Source organism: Globicephala melas, chromosome 13, assembly GCF_963455315.2.
Source record: "Globicephala melas chromosome 13, mGloMel1.2, whole genome shotgun sequence".
Lineage (NCBI taxonomy): Eukaryota > Metazoa > Chordata > Mammalia > Artiodactyla > Delphinidae > Globicephala > Globicephala melas.
This window is the reverse complement of record NC_083326.1, coordinates 67,998,213-68,012,244: the sequence shown is the minus strand read 5'-3', so window position 1 is coordinate 68,012,244 and position 14,032 is coordinate 67,998,213. Positions and strand designations below refer to the sequence as shown.

General features: G+C 46.9%; 1 protein-coding gene across 1 annotated transcript in view; it reads left to right on the top strand.

Moving 5' to 3' along the window:
• Positions 1–214: 214 nt before the first annotated feature.
• ZNRF3 (zinc and ring finger 3) overlaps positions 215–14,032 on the top strand; it is a 148,313-nt gene continuing 134,495 nt past the window's right edge. The window contains exon 1 of the mRNA XM_030860725.2: positions 215–514. Within this exon, the coding sequence (XP_030716585.1) occupies positions 215–514 (300 nt within the window). The remainder of the gene's footprint in view (positions 515–14,032) is intronic.

The window sequence follows — 14,032 nt, the reverse complement described above, 5'->3', positions numbered from 1 at the left end:
ACGACGTTGCCGGGGCGGGGATAACCCCTCACGTGGAGCAGATGAAAGGGCCGCAGCGCGACGCCCGGGGGAGCCGAGCAGAGCCTGCGACCCACAAAGCCGCCGCCGCCGCCGCCGCGATGGGGCTGTGAGGCGTCCGCCCGCGCTCGGTCCTCCGCCGGCCCGCGACTATGCCCGGCCGCGCCCGCCCTCCGCGCCCTCCCGCCGCAGGACCATGAGGCCGCGCTCGGGCGGGCGCCCAGGGGCCCCGGGCCGCCGCCGCCGCCGCCTCCGCCGCCGCCCCCGCTGCCCCCGCGGCCGCCGCCTGCCGCCGCCGCCGCCGCTGCCGCTGCTGCTCGGGCTGTTGCTGGCGGCCGCGGGGCCCGGCGCGGCGCGGGCCAAGGAGACGGCGTTCGTGGAGGTGGTGCTGTTCGAGTCGAGCCCGAGCGGCGACTACACCACCTACACCACCGGCCTCACGGGCCGCTTCTCGCGGGCCGGGGCCACGCTCAGCGCGGAGGGCGAGATTGTGCAGGTAGCTGCCCGCCGCCCGGGCCCCGCGCCGCCGCCGCCACAAGATGGCTCCGGGGGCTGCGCCCGCCGACCCCGCCGCGGGCTGGCGGGCGGGCGGGCGGGAGGGGCAGCGAGGAGGCCAGCGGCATCCCTCCCTGGCTGGCGGGCGGGACGCGGCCTCCAGGGCGCCGCTGCGGGGGGCGAGCGCACGTGGGGGCTCGGCCTCCTGTGGGTCCGGGGAGCGGGAGCGGGACCCCGGGTCCGGGCACCCACGTTGCGGCAGCCGCCTCGGGCCGTTGGGGCTTTCGGTTTGCCTCAGGTGTAAGTCCCGGGAACTACCTGTTGAATGCCAACTTCGGAAAGATAAGTGATGAAGGATGGGTTGGCTTGTTCCAGGTCGCAGGCTGTCCTTCCCACCCGTGCATGTTCTTTTGGGGAGTAGCCAGCCTTGTCTGAGGGGCTGCACAACATCAGGTTCTCCCGTGGAACCTGCCGCCAGCCTCACCTGGGCGCTGACCCTCCTGTGGGGCTCTGGACAAGCAGCGGCAGGAGGAGAGCAGCGGGAGCCCGCCGAGGAGTGGGGATCGCGGGTGCCCTGGAGTGGACGAAGCAGGCAGCCCTCGCTGCGTGCCTCAGATTACAGAGGGTGGGAGGGAGGCAGCCTGCCCGCTTCTCGGCCAAGGACTTCTGCAGAGGGCCTGCAAATCGGGAGACGGGGTCGCTCACTGACAGGGCCTCCACCTTGCTCCAGATGAAAGAGGTGTGCATTCCAAAGGCTAGGGAGAGCTAGCTTTAAGCTGACCCCGCTCTTTCAAGGAGGAACTCTGAGCCCAAGCCTCTGCAGATGGTGAACTGGGTAGATGCCTTCCTGCTTCGGGGCTATGATTTTATCAACTTGTTAGTAGACAGCCAGCGCACTTACTGCGGTTAATATGCGTGCCTGGGATGGGGGCGATTTGAAACGTTTGGCTTGTCTTTGAACCTTTTGGGGGAGAAGGGTTGGCTGCAGGGCTCTAAGCTTTGGGCCTTCTGCACTTCACTCTTGGATGACTTATGAATGAAGAGAGGGGGCCCGAGTGGAATAACTGCAAGCAGCCTTTCCTTTCCCCTCTCCTGGTGCAGACTCAAAGGCCTGCGTGGTTAGGACAGGGAGCCCTGCAGCTTGACCCTTAGAGGTGTGTCCTTACATCCCTATCTTAAACTTCTGCAGGTTGAATAGAAGGGAAAACGCATGTTGTTTGAGTTCTGTGACTACATATATGTTAAAGGATTTTGGACTTTTTTTGTTTTGATAATGTTATAATTACGGTCTTTATAAGATTTAGAGACCATGGTTTGCTGAAGATTCCTACACATTTCATTCGCAACCTTCAAGCACAGTTTGAATCTTAAAGCTTACTCGTTGTGACTCCTTGTTTCTCTTTGAGGCTTTCACTGTGGCCTGATGCCTATAGAAAATGTTTGATTTACAGCCTTCTAAGAGAAAAGATGTTTTAACGTGGCACTTCACTTTTTGAAGGAGACTTTTGAAGTTCGCGATTTTTATCTGCAGTGTTTTTTAACTTGTACTCTTTCTCCCTGGTAGTTTGTCTGGCGAGCTATCCGTTATGAGTAGTGCTATGCTTTGGAGATAATCTGGGGTTCGCCATTTAATACAAAATTAGCAGTTTAAACACACCATTTGTAACTTTTATCCTTGTGAGTGGAGAGATAATGTGTGAATTTGGCAGAAGGAATCTATTCTCTTTTAAAACTTTTTGAAGTGCTTATCTAACTCCTTTGTAGTCCATTAGCCTCGCCAAAAAAAAAGTCAACAATTGCTAAGTAAAGAAAAATGACTTAAATGGTATTTAATAAGTTTACCTGTTAAGCAGTCACTAATAGGTGTCCTTAATTCCCTTATAACTGCAGTAATGCTGGTGAGTTTATCTGAGCTGTCTGAATAGTCATTTCTTGGTGTTCTCACTCTATATCTTTGATAACTTTGTTGTGAGGCCTACTTGCCGAACCTCTCCGTGTGCACAGAAGGAGCTCAGCGTGGCTTCTAGGGCTGTGTGTGTACAGAGGCTGGCATGCTTTTATTATTTCTTCGAATACGCTTGAGTGAAGGAACTGGTGTGGCCCGTCAGCCCTGAAGAACGTTTTTGTAAGGAAAGCTGATGTTTTAGGACTGCTGAGAAGGAATGTCACATTTTGCGTGAGAAATGAGAATGTACAAGAAACAAATTGGTGTTCAGCTTCAGATTAATCAGGTTTTCTAAGTGCCCTTGTTGAACTTTTCAAGCCTCCTTCTATTTACTATCTTGAAAAAACTCTGCATAACTTGCTATTTAATATTTTATGGTCTTCAGAGCAGAGTTCATTTTCCTTTAACGAAACGTAAATAGTAGCACCTATAGGATTGCTTTTGTTATTTCCCGTGGGATTCCGCAGCCCTGTTGTTCATGCTTTAGGGGAGAAAAGAACCGTTTTGGGAGACTCTCTCCTTTAAGAATTCTAAGATAGGAAATTGGTTTGTATCACTGATTTTTTTCCCTCCGTATTTTATGCAATGGAAGTATGTGTGTGTGTATGTTTATAGAGTAGATACCTTATCATAGTCTGGTTTGCCCAGATACTCCTAATTAGAGTACCTGTTCATCTGCATGAGTTGGAGTAGGGGGAGGCTTAGGGTGTGTGTGTGTGTGTGTGTGTGTGTGTGTGTCTGTGTGTGTGTGTGTCTGTGTGTGTCTGTGTGTGTGTCTGTGAGTGAGAGAGAGAGAGAGGGAGAGATTCGAACCTTGGGATTAGTCACAGGAGTCTTGGTTCTCTCCTTGTGCATTTTAGGCTTAAATAACTTTCCCAAGGTCATCAGTGTGCTCTGGAAAAAGATTTTTTTTGACATCTTCCTCTGTGAAAGTTGTGAAAACAATGTGTTGCTATGAAATGCTATTCATTACTTTTATTATCTTATTTATTCATGCAGCATTAAAGCCCATTTGCTTTTAAGTGTCAAGCATACAGTGTGAATGATGGAGGAAGTAATTACACTTCTCCCATAGTTCTGAAGTGTGGAACTTTAAAGGGTTCTTAGACATATTGATACATATTTCATCTTTGAACCAATTTGTTGCTATTAATGAGATCCTTATCTGAAACTTTGAGACTTGGTTGTTCAACTCACATGGTTAGTGATGTTAAATAAAGGCCCAATTAAACACTGGCTAGGGTATGTGGATTGGTTAAGCAAACAAAGAAAACTTGCATAGAGGTGAAAGATTGTTTCAAAGTGGAAATGCATCTTTTCCCCTCTTGAAGTCAGATATTTGGAAATGCTTGAGAAATTCATCTGTAGAAGACATCTGATTGGTAGGTTTTGTGTAACTTTAAAATCGGCCTCTCTGGATCCTGGGTTAAGTGATGAATGGTCTTGAAAGCACAGCTTGCTGAGAACATTTAAGAACTAAGCCAGTGGGACTTCCCTGGTGGTGTAGTGGTTAAGAATCTGCCTGCTAATGCAGGGGACGCGGGTTCGATCCCTGGTTCGTGAAGATCCCACATGCTGCGGAGCAACTAAGCCCGTGCGCCACAACTACTGAGCCTGCACTCTAGAGCCCGCGAGCCACAACTACTGAGCCTGCGTACTACAGCTACTGAAGCCCGTGCGCCTAGAGCCCGTGCTTCACAACAAGAGAAGCCACTGCAATGAGACTCCCGCGCACTGCAAGGAAGGGTAGTCCCTGCTCGCTGCAACTAGGGAAAGCCCGCACACAGCAATGAAGAGCCAACGCAGCCAAAAATAAATACATTTATTAAAAAAAAAAAAAAGAACTAAGCCAGTGCCTTTAGCCATGAGGGGTGGGAGGAGAGCTGAGTGGTAGGTTAGAAAGGCTGAGTGAGGTCCTTAAATAGCCAGTGTTAACTAAGGGTATCAGAGACAATAATTTTAGGAACCTAATTCCTCTGCCTTGTTTCCCTGTCAGTTTGTTTCTGCAGTTTAGCATTTGATCACTTTCTTTTCCTCTCCATTTTAAGTTAACTTAACAGGCCTGCCTCTAAAAATTGACTTGGCCTAATAGAACAATTGCGTGCTGACAGCTGACCTGGATTTACACAAAAAGGGACTGCTGACTGTCTTGTCAGAAGGGCCTTCATAGGTTAAAACCAAGCATTTGATTTTGGGAAAAACATTAGGGCTGTGTTTTGTGACCTGGTGAATTCTTAGGGGCTCTTATTTTCTGTCTTGTTCTTTGAGATGCCCTGGGGGTTACTAATACAGCTCTGTATGGAGATGAAGATGGGAGTGGGAGGTAAGTGTGGGGTCTGGAGACTAGAGAGGGTGGTGATGGCTTCCATTTAGGAGCATTTATTTTGTACCGGGCACTGTGCCAAGCACGTCATGTGTTTGCTCATCTAATCATTACTTTAACATGGACTCAACAACTGTTGTTAACCCATTTCACAGATGAGGAAACTGAGGCTGAGAAAGGCGATTTGACTTATTCGACCTCACACATCTAGCGCATGATAAAACCTGGGTTGAAACCCAGGTCTTTCTGGCCCCTTTCTTCCTATTATCGCCAAATAAATAGGACTTGGCCGGCTAGGTCTTGACATTAATTCACGTCTAATTTTTAAAATTATTTTATTTATTTAATTTTATTTTTTTTGGCCGCATTGGGTCTTAGTTGCAGCATGCGGTATCTTCGTTGAGGCATGCGGGATCTTTCACTGCGTTGCGGGCTCTTCGTTGTGGTGTGTGGGCTTATCTTTAGCTGTGGCGTGGGTTTCTCTCTAGTTGTGGCACAGGGGCTCCAGGATGCACGGGCTCAGTAGTTGTGGCGTGCAGGCTTAGTTGCCCCATGGCATGTGGGATCTTAGTTCCCTGACTAGGGATTGAACCCGTGTCCCCTGCATTGGAAGGTGGATTCTTTACCACTGGACCACCAGGGAAGTCCCAAGTCTAATTTTTAACAGTCTAGCATAGGGGTTCTTAACCCGAGGGACACAGACTTCCAGAGAGCGCCTGTGAACCCCTGAAATTATACACACAATCCCGTGTATGTGCACTTTCATTTTCCTGAGAAGATATATAATTTTTCCCCTTGGTGGGTTCTGTGATGCCCCTCCTCTCCAAGAGGAAAAAGAAGCACTCACCTAGTACCTGTCATCAAGTAGTGCATCACTGAGGATTTGAGTGGCGTGAGTTGTAGAGAGGTCTGCAGGTTTATGTGTTTCCATCGAGCATGTTCATTTGATAGATTTCTACCAAAGCCCTATTCTGTACCAGATACTGTATTGCTGTTGTCTTCTGGAGTTCACAGTCCCTTATAGAGCCAGACGTGTGTGGATAAATGATAATTCTTCCCAACTGGGTTTCCCTGCACAATAGAGCTCTTGGTCCTGAAGGCATCCATTGTCTCTAATGGATTAACTTCTCTCCTGTGCGTCTATCTGATAGTAGTTAAATGCATCATCCTTGGGAGAAGTGAGAAGATGGTCACTCCCAGAATTTTGTGCATTTTAATATCGAATCATTATGTTGTGTACCTGGAACTAACATAATGTTGTAGGTCAATTATACTTAAGTTAAAAAAAAATAAAGAATTTTCTGCATTTAGCTGGTGAAGGGCAAGAAGGTGAGGCTCAATGCAGGGTGTGAGAGTGCGAAGTGCGGATGTTTGTGCCTTTGCAGTAATTCACTGGAAAATGAAACGGAGTGTCCGTCGATGTTGAAATGCCTTAAGAGCAACTCCTTACATCTTCCTTGTGGACCTGGGCACAGGCCTATTTGCTTTTGTTCATCCCTGGGTCCCTGGTACCTGCTGCTTATCAGACACTCACTATTAGTGAATGAATGATGGATTCAGAGTGGACACCAGGCAGACAGTGGGTCTTAATGGGCTTGGATTAATCGATGAGAACAACGTCATTTGCTTTGGCTATACATGCTGGGATTAGCTTTCCTTCTTGGTTGTTATTTACAGAAACTTGCTTGATTAGATGCAAAGAATGGTTCTGGTGGACCCACTGATATTATAATACCAGGTTGTATGAAAGTGACCTGTGTGTGTGCACATGTTCAGGGGCAGGGTACCTGACATAAAGGTCTGAAGACGTGCTTTTCGTGGTAAAACACTGATAATTGAGAAAGCCCTAATGTGGACAGCTGTTATGGATGGACAGACACATGGAGAATAGTTCACAGCCAAACCCTAGTGTCCCTGGGAATAACTATAAAGGTTTGGTATTCAGAATCATCATTAACCTGAATATATGTCATGTGAAAACTTTGCTTCTTGATGGCGTTTCCCACGTCTGGACGATGCGGATTTGCAGTTCATGACAAAAATGACTTTTAAATCCATCTTAATAATCCGAAGAACCAGACTCAGCCCTTTAATGTGTTCGATAAGGAGACGAAGTTCCAAAGAAGCGAAGGGCCAGGGCCACATGGTGAGGTATAGATGACCCTGGAGAACTGTCTGGGTCTCCTGACTTCCAGGCTTGGGCCTTTATGTCATCCTCGGCTGCACCTCGTCTGAGTGTGCCAGGGAGAGCCAACAGAGAAGCGTGCTTTATGATCAGGTGTATACTTGGGGAAAGCCAGACCTTCTAAATCTGCACATTGGGTTTAAGTGGTTGCTTTTCTCCTTTAATTTAGATTTTGAGTTGCTCAGTTTTCCTCTGTCAGAGCTTTTAAAAATAGGTAGTAATGATCATATGCTTCTGCATGCCAGGCCTTGGGCCAGTGCTGTGCTTACACTTAACGGACGAGGTAAATGGGATGCCCCAGGTTTTCAGATGAAGAAACTAAGCTCAGAGAGGTGAAGTCACTGAGCAGGTCGGTAGCAGGGATCAGATTCAAACCCAGGTCTGTGTGATTCTAAGCCATTTCTGTTTTTACAAGACTGCTTCACTTGGCACTTTCTTCTGCTTGGGGTGAGATTATGGCAGCTGATGGTGGAATTTAGAGTCAGTAATCCAGACAGATGGACCAAGAAATGAGTCTGTAACTTCAACTGAGAAAACCCTCCACTCTTAGAGATCTCTTCCCTCCCTGCCTCCCGCCCTTCCTTCCTTCCTTCCTTCCTTTCTTCCCTCCTTCCCCTTTTCTCTCTTTCTTCTTTTTTTAATCACACAGTCTCATTCTACCTTGTTTTTTCCACAAAGAGCCATTCTGCCAAGGTTGGGAAGAGGGACCAGTGACTTGAGTACACAACCGTCGCTCCGTGGCACATCCGTTGTTGTTTGGCTTTGGGAAAGTTGGAATGGCCATGGCGCTCTGGCATTTAAAGGGATTTCTGACGTGAGACACACCTCCTTCCTGTGGCCAGCTTTTTAGAGCCATTTCGGAGCCTGCATGGCTTTTTCCAAAGAGGCCCCATCCTGTGTCCATCACCTTTCTTACTTTACACAGTCTGCATGTTCCTTGTGATTTGAAATTTGATTTAAAAGATTGTAAGAACCTAAAGCTGTGGCTTCTCCCCGCTCATGCCATCCTTCTGGCTGTTAAACCTTCCCATAGGTCTGCATTTCCGTAATGGACAGGCATTCACTGCTGCCTTCTGTCCCCAGACCCTGTGCGGGGTGAGGCAGCAGGTGGGGACGAGTGAGACACTGGCCCTGCCTGCATGCAGCTGAGTGGAGGGGGCGGACAGCGTGCCAACCACAGGTCCTCTGGTGGAACACGCCTATGGGATACTGAGGGTACGTCTGGCCCTGGTGCTATGTGTAGGCCTGGGCAACCCATTCTGAAGAAAAACGTCTGTAATGACACAGTACATGGATTTGCGCCTTCTGGCCCTTTCTGACTCATTTTTTTACCTACCTTTGAGGTTAAAGCTGATAACCCCTTCGTGGAGACGTGCCTTTATACCTGTCAAACAGGATGGGGAGGCTGTAAAGAGTAGAGGTTCTTTGTTCCATTTGCAGCTTGAATGAGATGTTTTAAAATCTGACTTTTAGCGGCTCTGTTGACTCATGATAGTGTGAAGAGAATGAGGTCAGCTGGCCTATTGTGGTTCAAGGGAGAGCGTTTTATTTTTATTACCCTTAAGATGTGTTGTAAGACTTGATATTAACCCCCTTCTTTCCCCAGCAGCCAGTCTGTTATGGTTGTTTAGAAACTCAGTGTGTAGAGCTCATTTGGTGAAAACAGACTTTGATGATTCTAGAAGTTTCACGGGGGAATTTATGTTGGAATGGGGACTTCTGGTCTCCTGGTGCAGAAGCTGCTGCATTTTAAAAATAGGAGAGTAGGGGTGGTGCTCGATTAGGTGTGTGTATGGGAAGCCATTCAGTGCTGTAAGAATTTAATTAAAACTTGATTTTCTACTTAAACTGAATACCCTAACTTGTCAGCAGACATTTATTGAGTTCTTACCATGAATACAGCCTAGAGAAGAAACATATACACCCACAATACAGTTTGTGATTTACAGATGTCATTTTCATGATTTCTCCCATACATATTTGGGCAGTTGAATTAGCTGCACTTAACAGAGGAAACCAGGGCTGAGAGTGTAAGTAAGCTTCTCAAGGCCACAGAGCTGGGAGTGAACTTGGGTCACTTGAAGACAAAGCTCACTGACCTTCTTGCTTAAGGACCTGGGTGTATTTTGATACAATTTGGGCAAAAATGTTAGAGTAGATTCATTTTACATTACTTCTTGTCAGGGCCAAAATTTTCCTTTAAAAAAAAATCATCTAACTTATTTTTTAATTATAAAAATAATGCATATTTATTGTAGAATACTTGGAAAATACAGAAAAGTATGAAAAAGAAAATCAATCCCGCTGCCTACACATACTCTGTTAACCTTTTGTGTTTTGGTATAGATTTCCTTTCTTTTTTTACTATGAGCTTGGAGGGATTTTTAAGAAAATTGGAAAAAACATTACATAGTGTTTATAACCCTTCATGTACCTTAAGTATTTTCCTCTTACTAATAAATACTCTGAAACATTTTTAGTGTCTTGTTTTTCTTTATTGTAAGTAATGCTGTGAGGAACATCTTTTCTCTGTCTCTTGATTGTCTTCAAAGAATCAAGTTCTAGAATTGGGACCACTGGGTCGAGAGGTATAAACATTTTTCATGCTCTTGTTATGTATTGTCAGTTTGCTCTGCAGAAGAGTGGATCTAGTTTACACTCCCCAACCAGGTCCACACACACCCACTCACAATGGGTAGTATCTGTTTCTTAAAAAAAAAACAAACCCACATCAGAAAACAATTTCATAAAAGTGAAAGGCTATATATTCCTATCACTTAGTAAATGGTAAAGTACTGGCTTTTTCCCTCTGCCATGAGGATCCGAGTTATGACCAATGTCCGCATCGAAGGGAAGGTACCTGGCGTGGTACCTGGGTACCTCCCTTGTAGGCGTATCTGAGCACAATCCAGGAGCTGCTACCCTAGTGTTCTGGGCAGGGACACATCGGCTGGCCAGGCAGATGGCCATGCTCCGAGGCCTAGAGGCGACCTCACGGGAGGGACCACTGTGCTGTCAGCATACCCCGTGGCAACTGATTGTGGCCCAGGTGGGTGCTGCTGCACTTGATGTTTTCTGCCCTGTCTCTTTCCCCGTCCTTTCATTCAGAGTGATGCCGTCAGTTTGTGGTGGGCAGAGATGCATTAGAGCCAAGCACCAGACCGTCAGGGTGCCTCCAAACAGCAGGCCCATGGGCTGAAAATGAATTCTTGCTATTTTGTTTGATCCCTGTTAAAAAAATCTAGAAATTTTACATAATAATCTGGAGCTTTGGCTCTTCCTGAAAAATGAAAAGATCTGGCAACGTTGGACCCACATTCCCACGTGGCGACAGCCTGCCCCAGTGGAATAACAGCTGCCCTCTTCAGATGGGACACAGGCCCCAGTTTATAAGCCTCTGTTGCGTTGCTGCGGCTTGCTGCGCGCACTGTAGCGATCCGGTGTCTACCAGTGCCTGGGCCCTGTGGGTATTGACGTTTGCCATCCGTTCTATCGCTGGAAGTTCTGGAGCTGAAAGCTTTTAAGTTGCACTTGGCAGGTCTCTGTTCGCTCCTTTCTCAGCCATTTGCGTTTCAGATGGCCATTAGTGGCTTTATGACACTTCACCAGACCATGTGAGCCTCAAGTTCTGCTACCGGGGAGGGCTGCACTGGCCCTAGGGTGACCAGAGTGTTCTCTTCACTTTGACATAGGTGCTTGCATTTTCTAGAGCCATTTGGCCTGTGCCTTCATTATGATCTTTGTCCCTTCTCTCTTTTTGCTCCTTGGTTTCTTTTGACTGCAAGAGTCCTTGATTGAGCTGGAGGGCACCCTCGAATGCTGTGGCTTTGCTCTCCTTTTACAGTGAGGGCGCTGTGGGCAGGCTCCTCAAGCCTTTGGTCACGAGAGGAGCTGGGGTTAGAACTTGGGTCTTGGTGTTCCCAGGTGCTGGTCTTTCTAGAGCGGCATCCCACTCTGATGCTCAGGTTCCAGCAAATCTTCCACATGCTTTAGGGGCCCCCATGAACTTTCACCTGTGTTATCTTGTTTCATCCTCCCAGCTAGGAGCACCTTCCCTGGATTCTACCCAGAAGGCCGTCTGCTGTTCAGGTTGTCCTGGTTGCCAAGGCTTGTCCCACACTTGACGTAGAATGCTTTTCTTTGTACCTATTGTATGCTTTTACTTAAATGCATTTGACATTGTGTGTTCAGCACCTTTATACGATTTTTGGAACCATCAATGGGTACTCGGTGACTTGGCATCTTTTCAGAAAGTGCCTCAGTCTTGGAGTAGGTGGGAAGCAGGCAGCTAATGGCATGTAAAGAATGTTGCAAGCTTGACTTGCAAAGCCATTTCAAAATTTAAATCAAGGTAGCTTGTGGCCAAGTCAGAGGAAATGAACTTGCTCTTTCCTTGATGACCTTACCGCTTCATGCCAGGTGCTGCCTAAGCATCTCCCTGCCTCACAGTCTCACTCCTCCCAGCAGTTCTTCCCCTCCCCACCGGATTCATCTTTCCAAAGTAACCTCTGATCTTGTCATTCCCTTGATCAAAATCTTTCAGTGCCATCCTGTTGTTTACTAGCAAGCTGAGCACAGAGATGGCCTGGGATGCGGGCCTGGATCCTGTGTGTTCCCGCCCTTATTTCCTGAATGGGTCCTGGGCTTTCTTCCCTCTGTGCCCTTCGTTTTGGATTGCCCTTCTGCGGGAATATGTTTCTACGCCTCCATGTTCCTGACCCCCACCTTTGCCCCCTACCCTCCTATCCTCTCTCCCAATGCTTTCACCTGTGGTCAAACTTCCAGCTCTTCCCATCAAGTGTTTCCAAGTTCTACTGGTGGGTTCCTTCGACTGAAGCACTCCATTTTTCACTTCTCAGCTGGTCTTCAATACCTTATTCTTTGTTTTCTTTTCCCCACAAAATCACAGCTCCCAGCAGAGCGGGCTTGTGTCTTACTCATCCCCCTGTTGCCCTGCAGTAAAACTCTTAAATATTTACTGAGCTGAAATTCTTCTAGATCATGATACTTTGGGATAGGATAGTGATGGAGATGTTAGTGTAGCCAGAAGAAGACTTGGCTTTTTGAGGGAGAGCTTTCTGTGATTGTAGAAACAATTCACAAGACATAGGTGTGTCCTAGGGATATTCCAAGTAGTTGGGAATGGAGCAGACTCTGAAAATAATTTCACCTTGCCTCTGTTCTCCAGGCCTGGAAAAAGGATGTGGGATCAGGACGTAGCACCATCTGACTCCTCCCAGGCTGGCGTGTGGCTGCCTGGGTGCAGTGTTCAGAGCATGCTGGAGAAGAAACATCTCAGCCTGACTGTAGACTTTTAGGGGGTATGTTTTATTTAAATATGAACAATATTTTGGTGTCACTTAAAAAACTGGCATTTTGGGGAATAGGAACAGTTACGTGTAGTTCCAGAATGACCCATCCTTACTTAAATTTATACCATATTGTTTCCTCGATCCCCCTCCCTCCAGCCTTGGAAGTTCTGGCTGAGCCTGTGTTTAGGTGCTGGATGGGAAGCAGTTTTAAAGGACTACAGTAGTATTTCTAAAGAGACCAGCACACTACGAGTGGAAGAAATTTAGATTTCAGTTTAATGAATGTGATTTTCTACTCTTTAAGGGCCCCACTATAAGCATTTGGGAATTATTAAGTTATTGCTTCATTATGTACATATTGAAATTTTTTTGGGTTATTGTTGCTGTTTGTTGTGGAACAGTGGTTATTATATGGGTGCTGGGGCCTCCAGGAATATTCCAGAGTCTATCCATGACGTGTTATAGTTCACTTGTACTAGAGGGTTGTCATGCCTTTTCACGGCATGTCCACTCCGGAAATGTTCCAGTGCCCATCAGTAAATATCACCCTCACTCAGGGAGTTAAATGAACAGCTAATGTGTAGTTTTGAAACTTTGGAGTTATTAGGTGTAAATCTCTAGGACACATATAAACTTGCTTGGCATTAAATGTGCCGTATGAGTGATTCAAGTTCGAGAGGCAATTTTTGCATTTCCTGACTCTTGTGTTTAAATTTGCAGTCTCAACATTGCATCACCATAGGATTTCACATTTAATGAATATTTATGTTGAGCCGAGTTCTATACAAATGCGATGGTTTCTGACTTGATTATAGCTTGCTGTGTGCTGTGGCCAGGAGTGCCCTACAGACAACAGAGCTGGCACACGTCTTAGCAAGCCAGGCCCTGGCGGATGTGGTTAGGGACCACAGTGACTGGTGCTCTGGTTGCCATGCCAACCTTGTTTTTGGAAGGGGGAGGCTCTGAAACAGCAATGGGATGGGGGTAGTTTTGAATATTCCAAGTGAAATTATTCCCTATATATATATTCCCTATATTCCCTATATAGGGAATATATATTCCCTATATTATTCCCTACATCTTCTTGTGTCCTACAAGAAGATGTAGAAAACTCTAGAATTCTTACAACATGCTCAGATGACATTAATTTTCTTAATAATTAATTTTTAAAATTTACTTAGGCAAGGCTGTTTTAATTGTCCTCTTGCAAACTTGTCTAAGTTCACGTATAAATGTCTTCCCTACTTGCTGCAGGGTAAATAAGGAATCTTCTGTGTCATACTATTTACAAACCCTTCCTCCCACCTCCTGCCAACATCCCTTGCCCTCTGGTAACTCTGATCCAGTAATGGCTGATTGGGGGAGGGGAAGGGAAAGAGCAGTAGGCGGGATGGTTGGGGGACTCCCCCTCCCCAGCTCCTTATCCTCATTCCTCCCTACTTCCCATTTCAGGAAGGCTTATCCTCTCCCCTCCCTGATCGTGTATATTCAGCAAAGACCATGGTGACAGGTGCCATCACCCATAAGTGGGATCTTAGGATGCCCCAAGCTCTCAAGGTTTGGCATTCAAGAGCTGGGAGAGGAAGAGGAGTGATGTGTCTTGGCATCCAGCACTGGAATTCTGTCAGCCCCTTTGCATATGGTATCCCGCATAATTCTGTAGTGCTTGGTGGTGTGCAGTGAAAGGTCCAGAAGGGAATTGATCAGGCCTGGTAAGCCAGATGGGAGCCCCGGATGGCAGGATGGGATGGGAC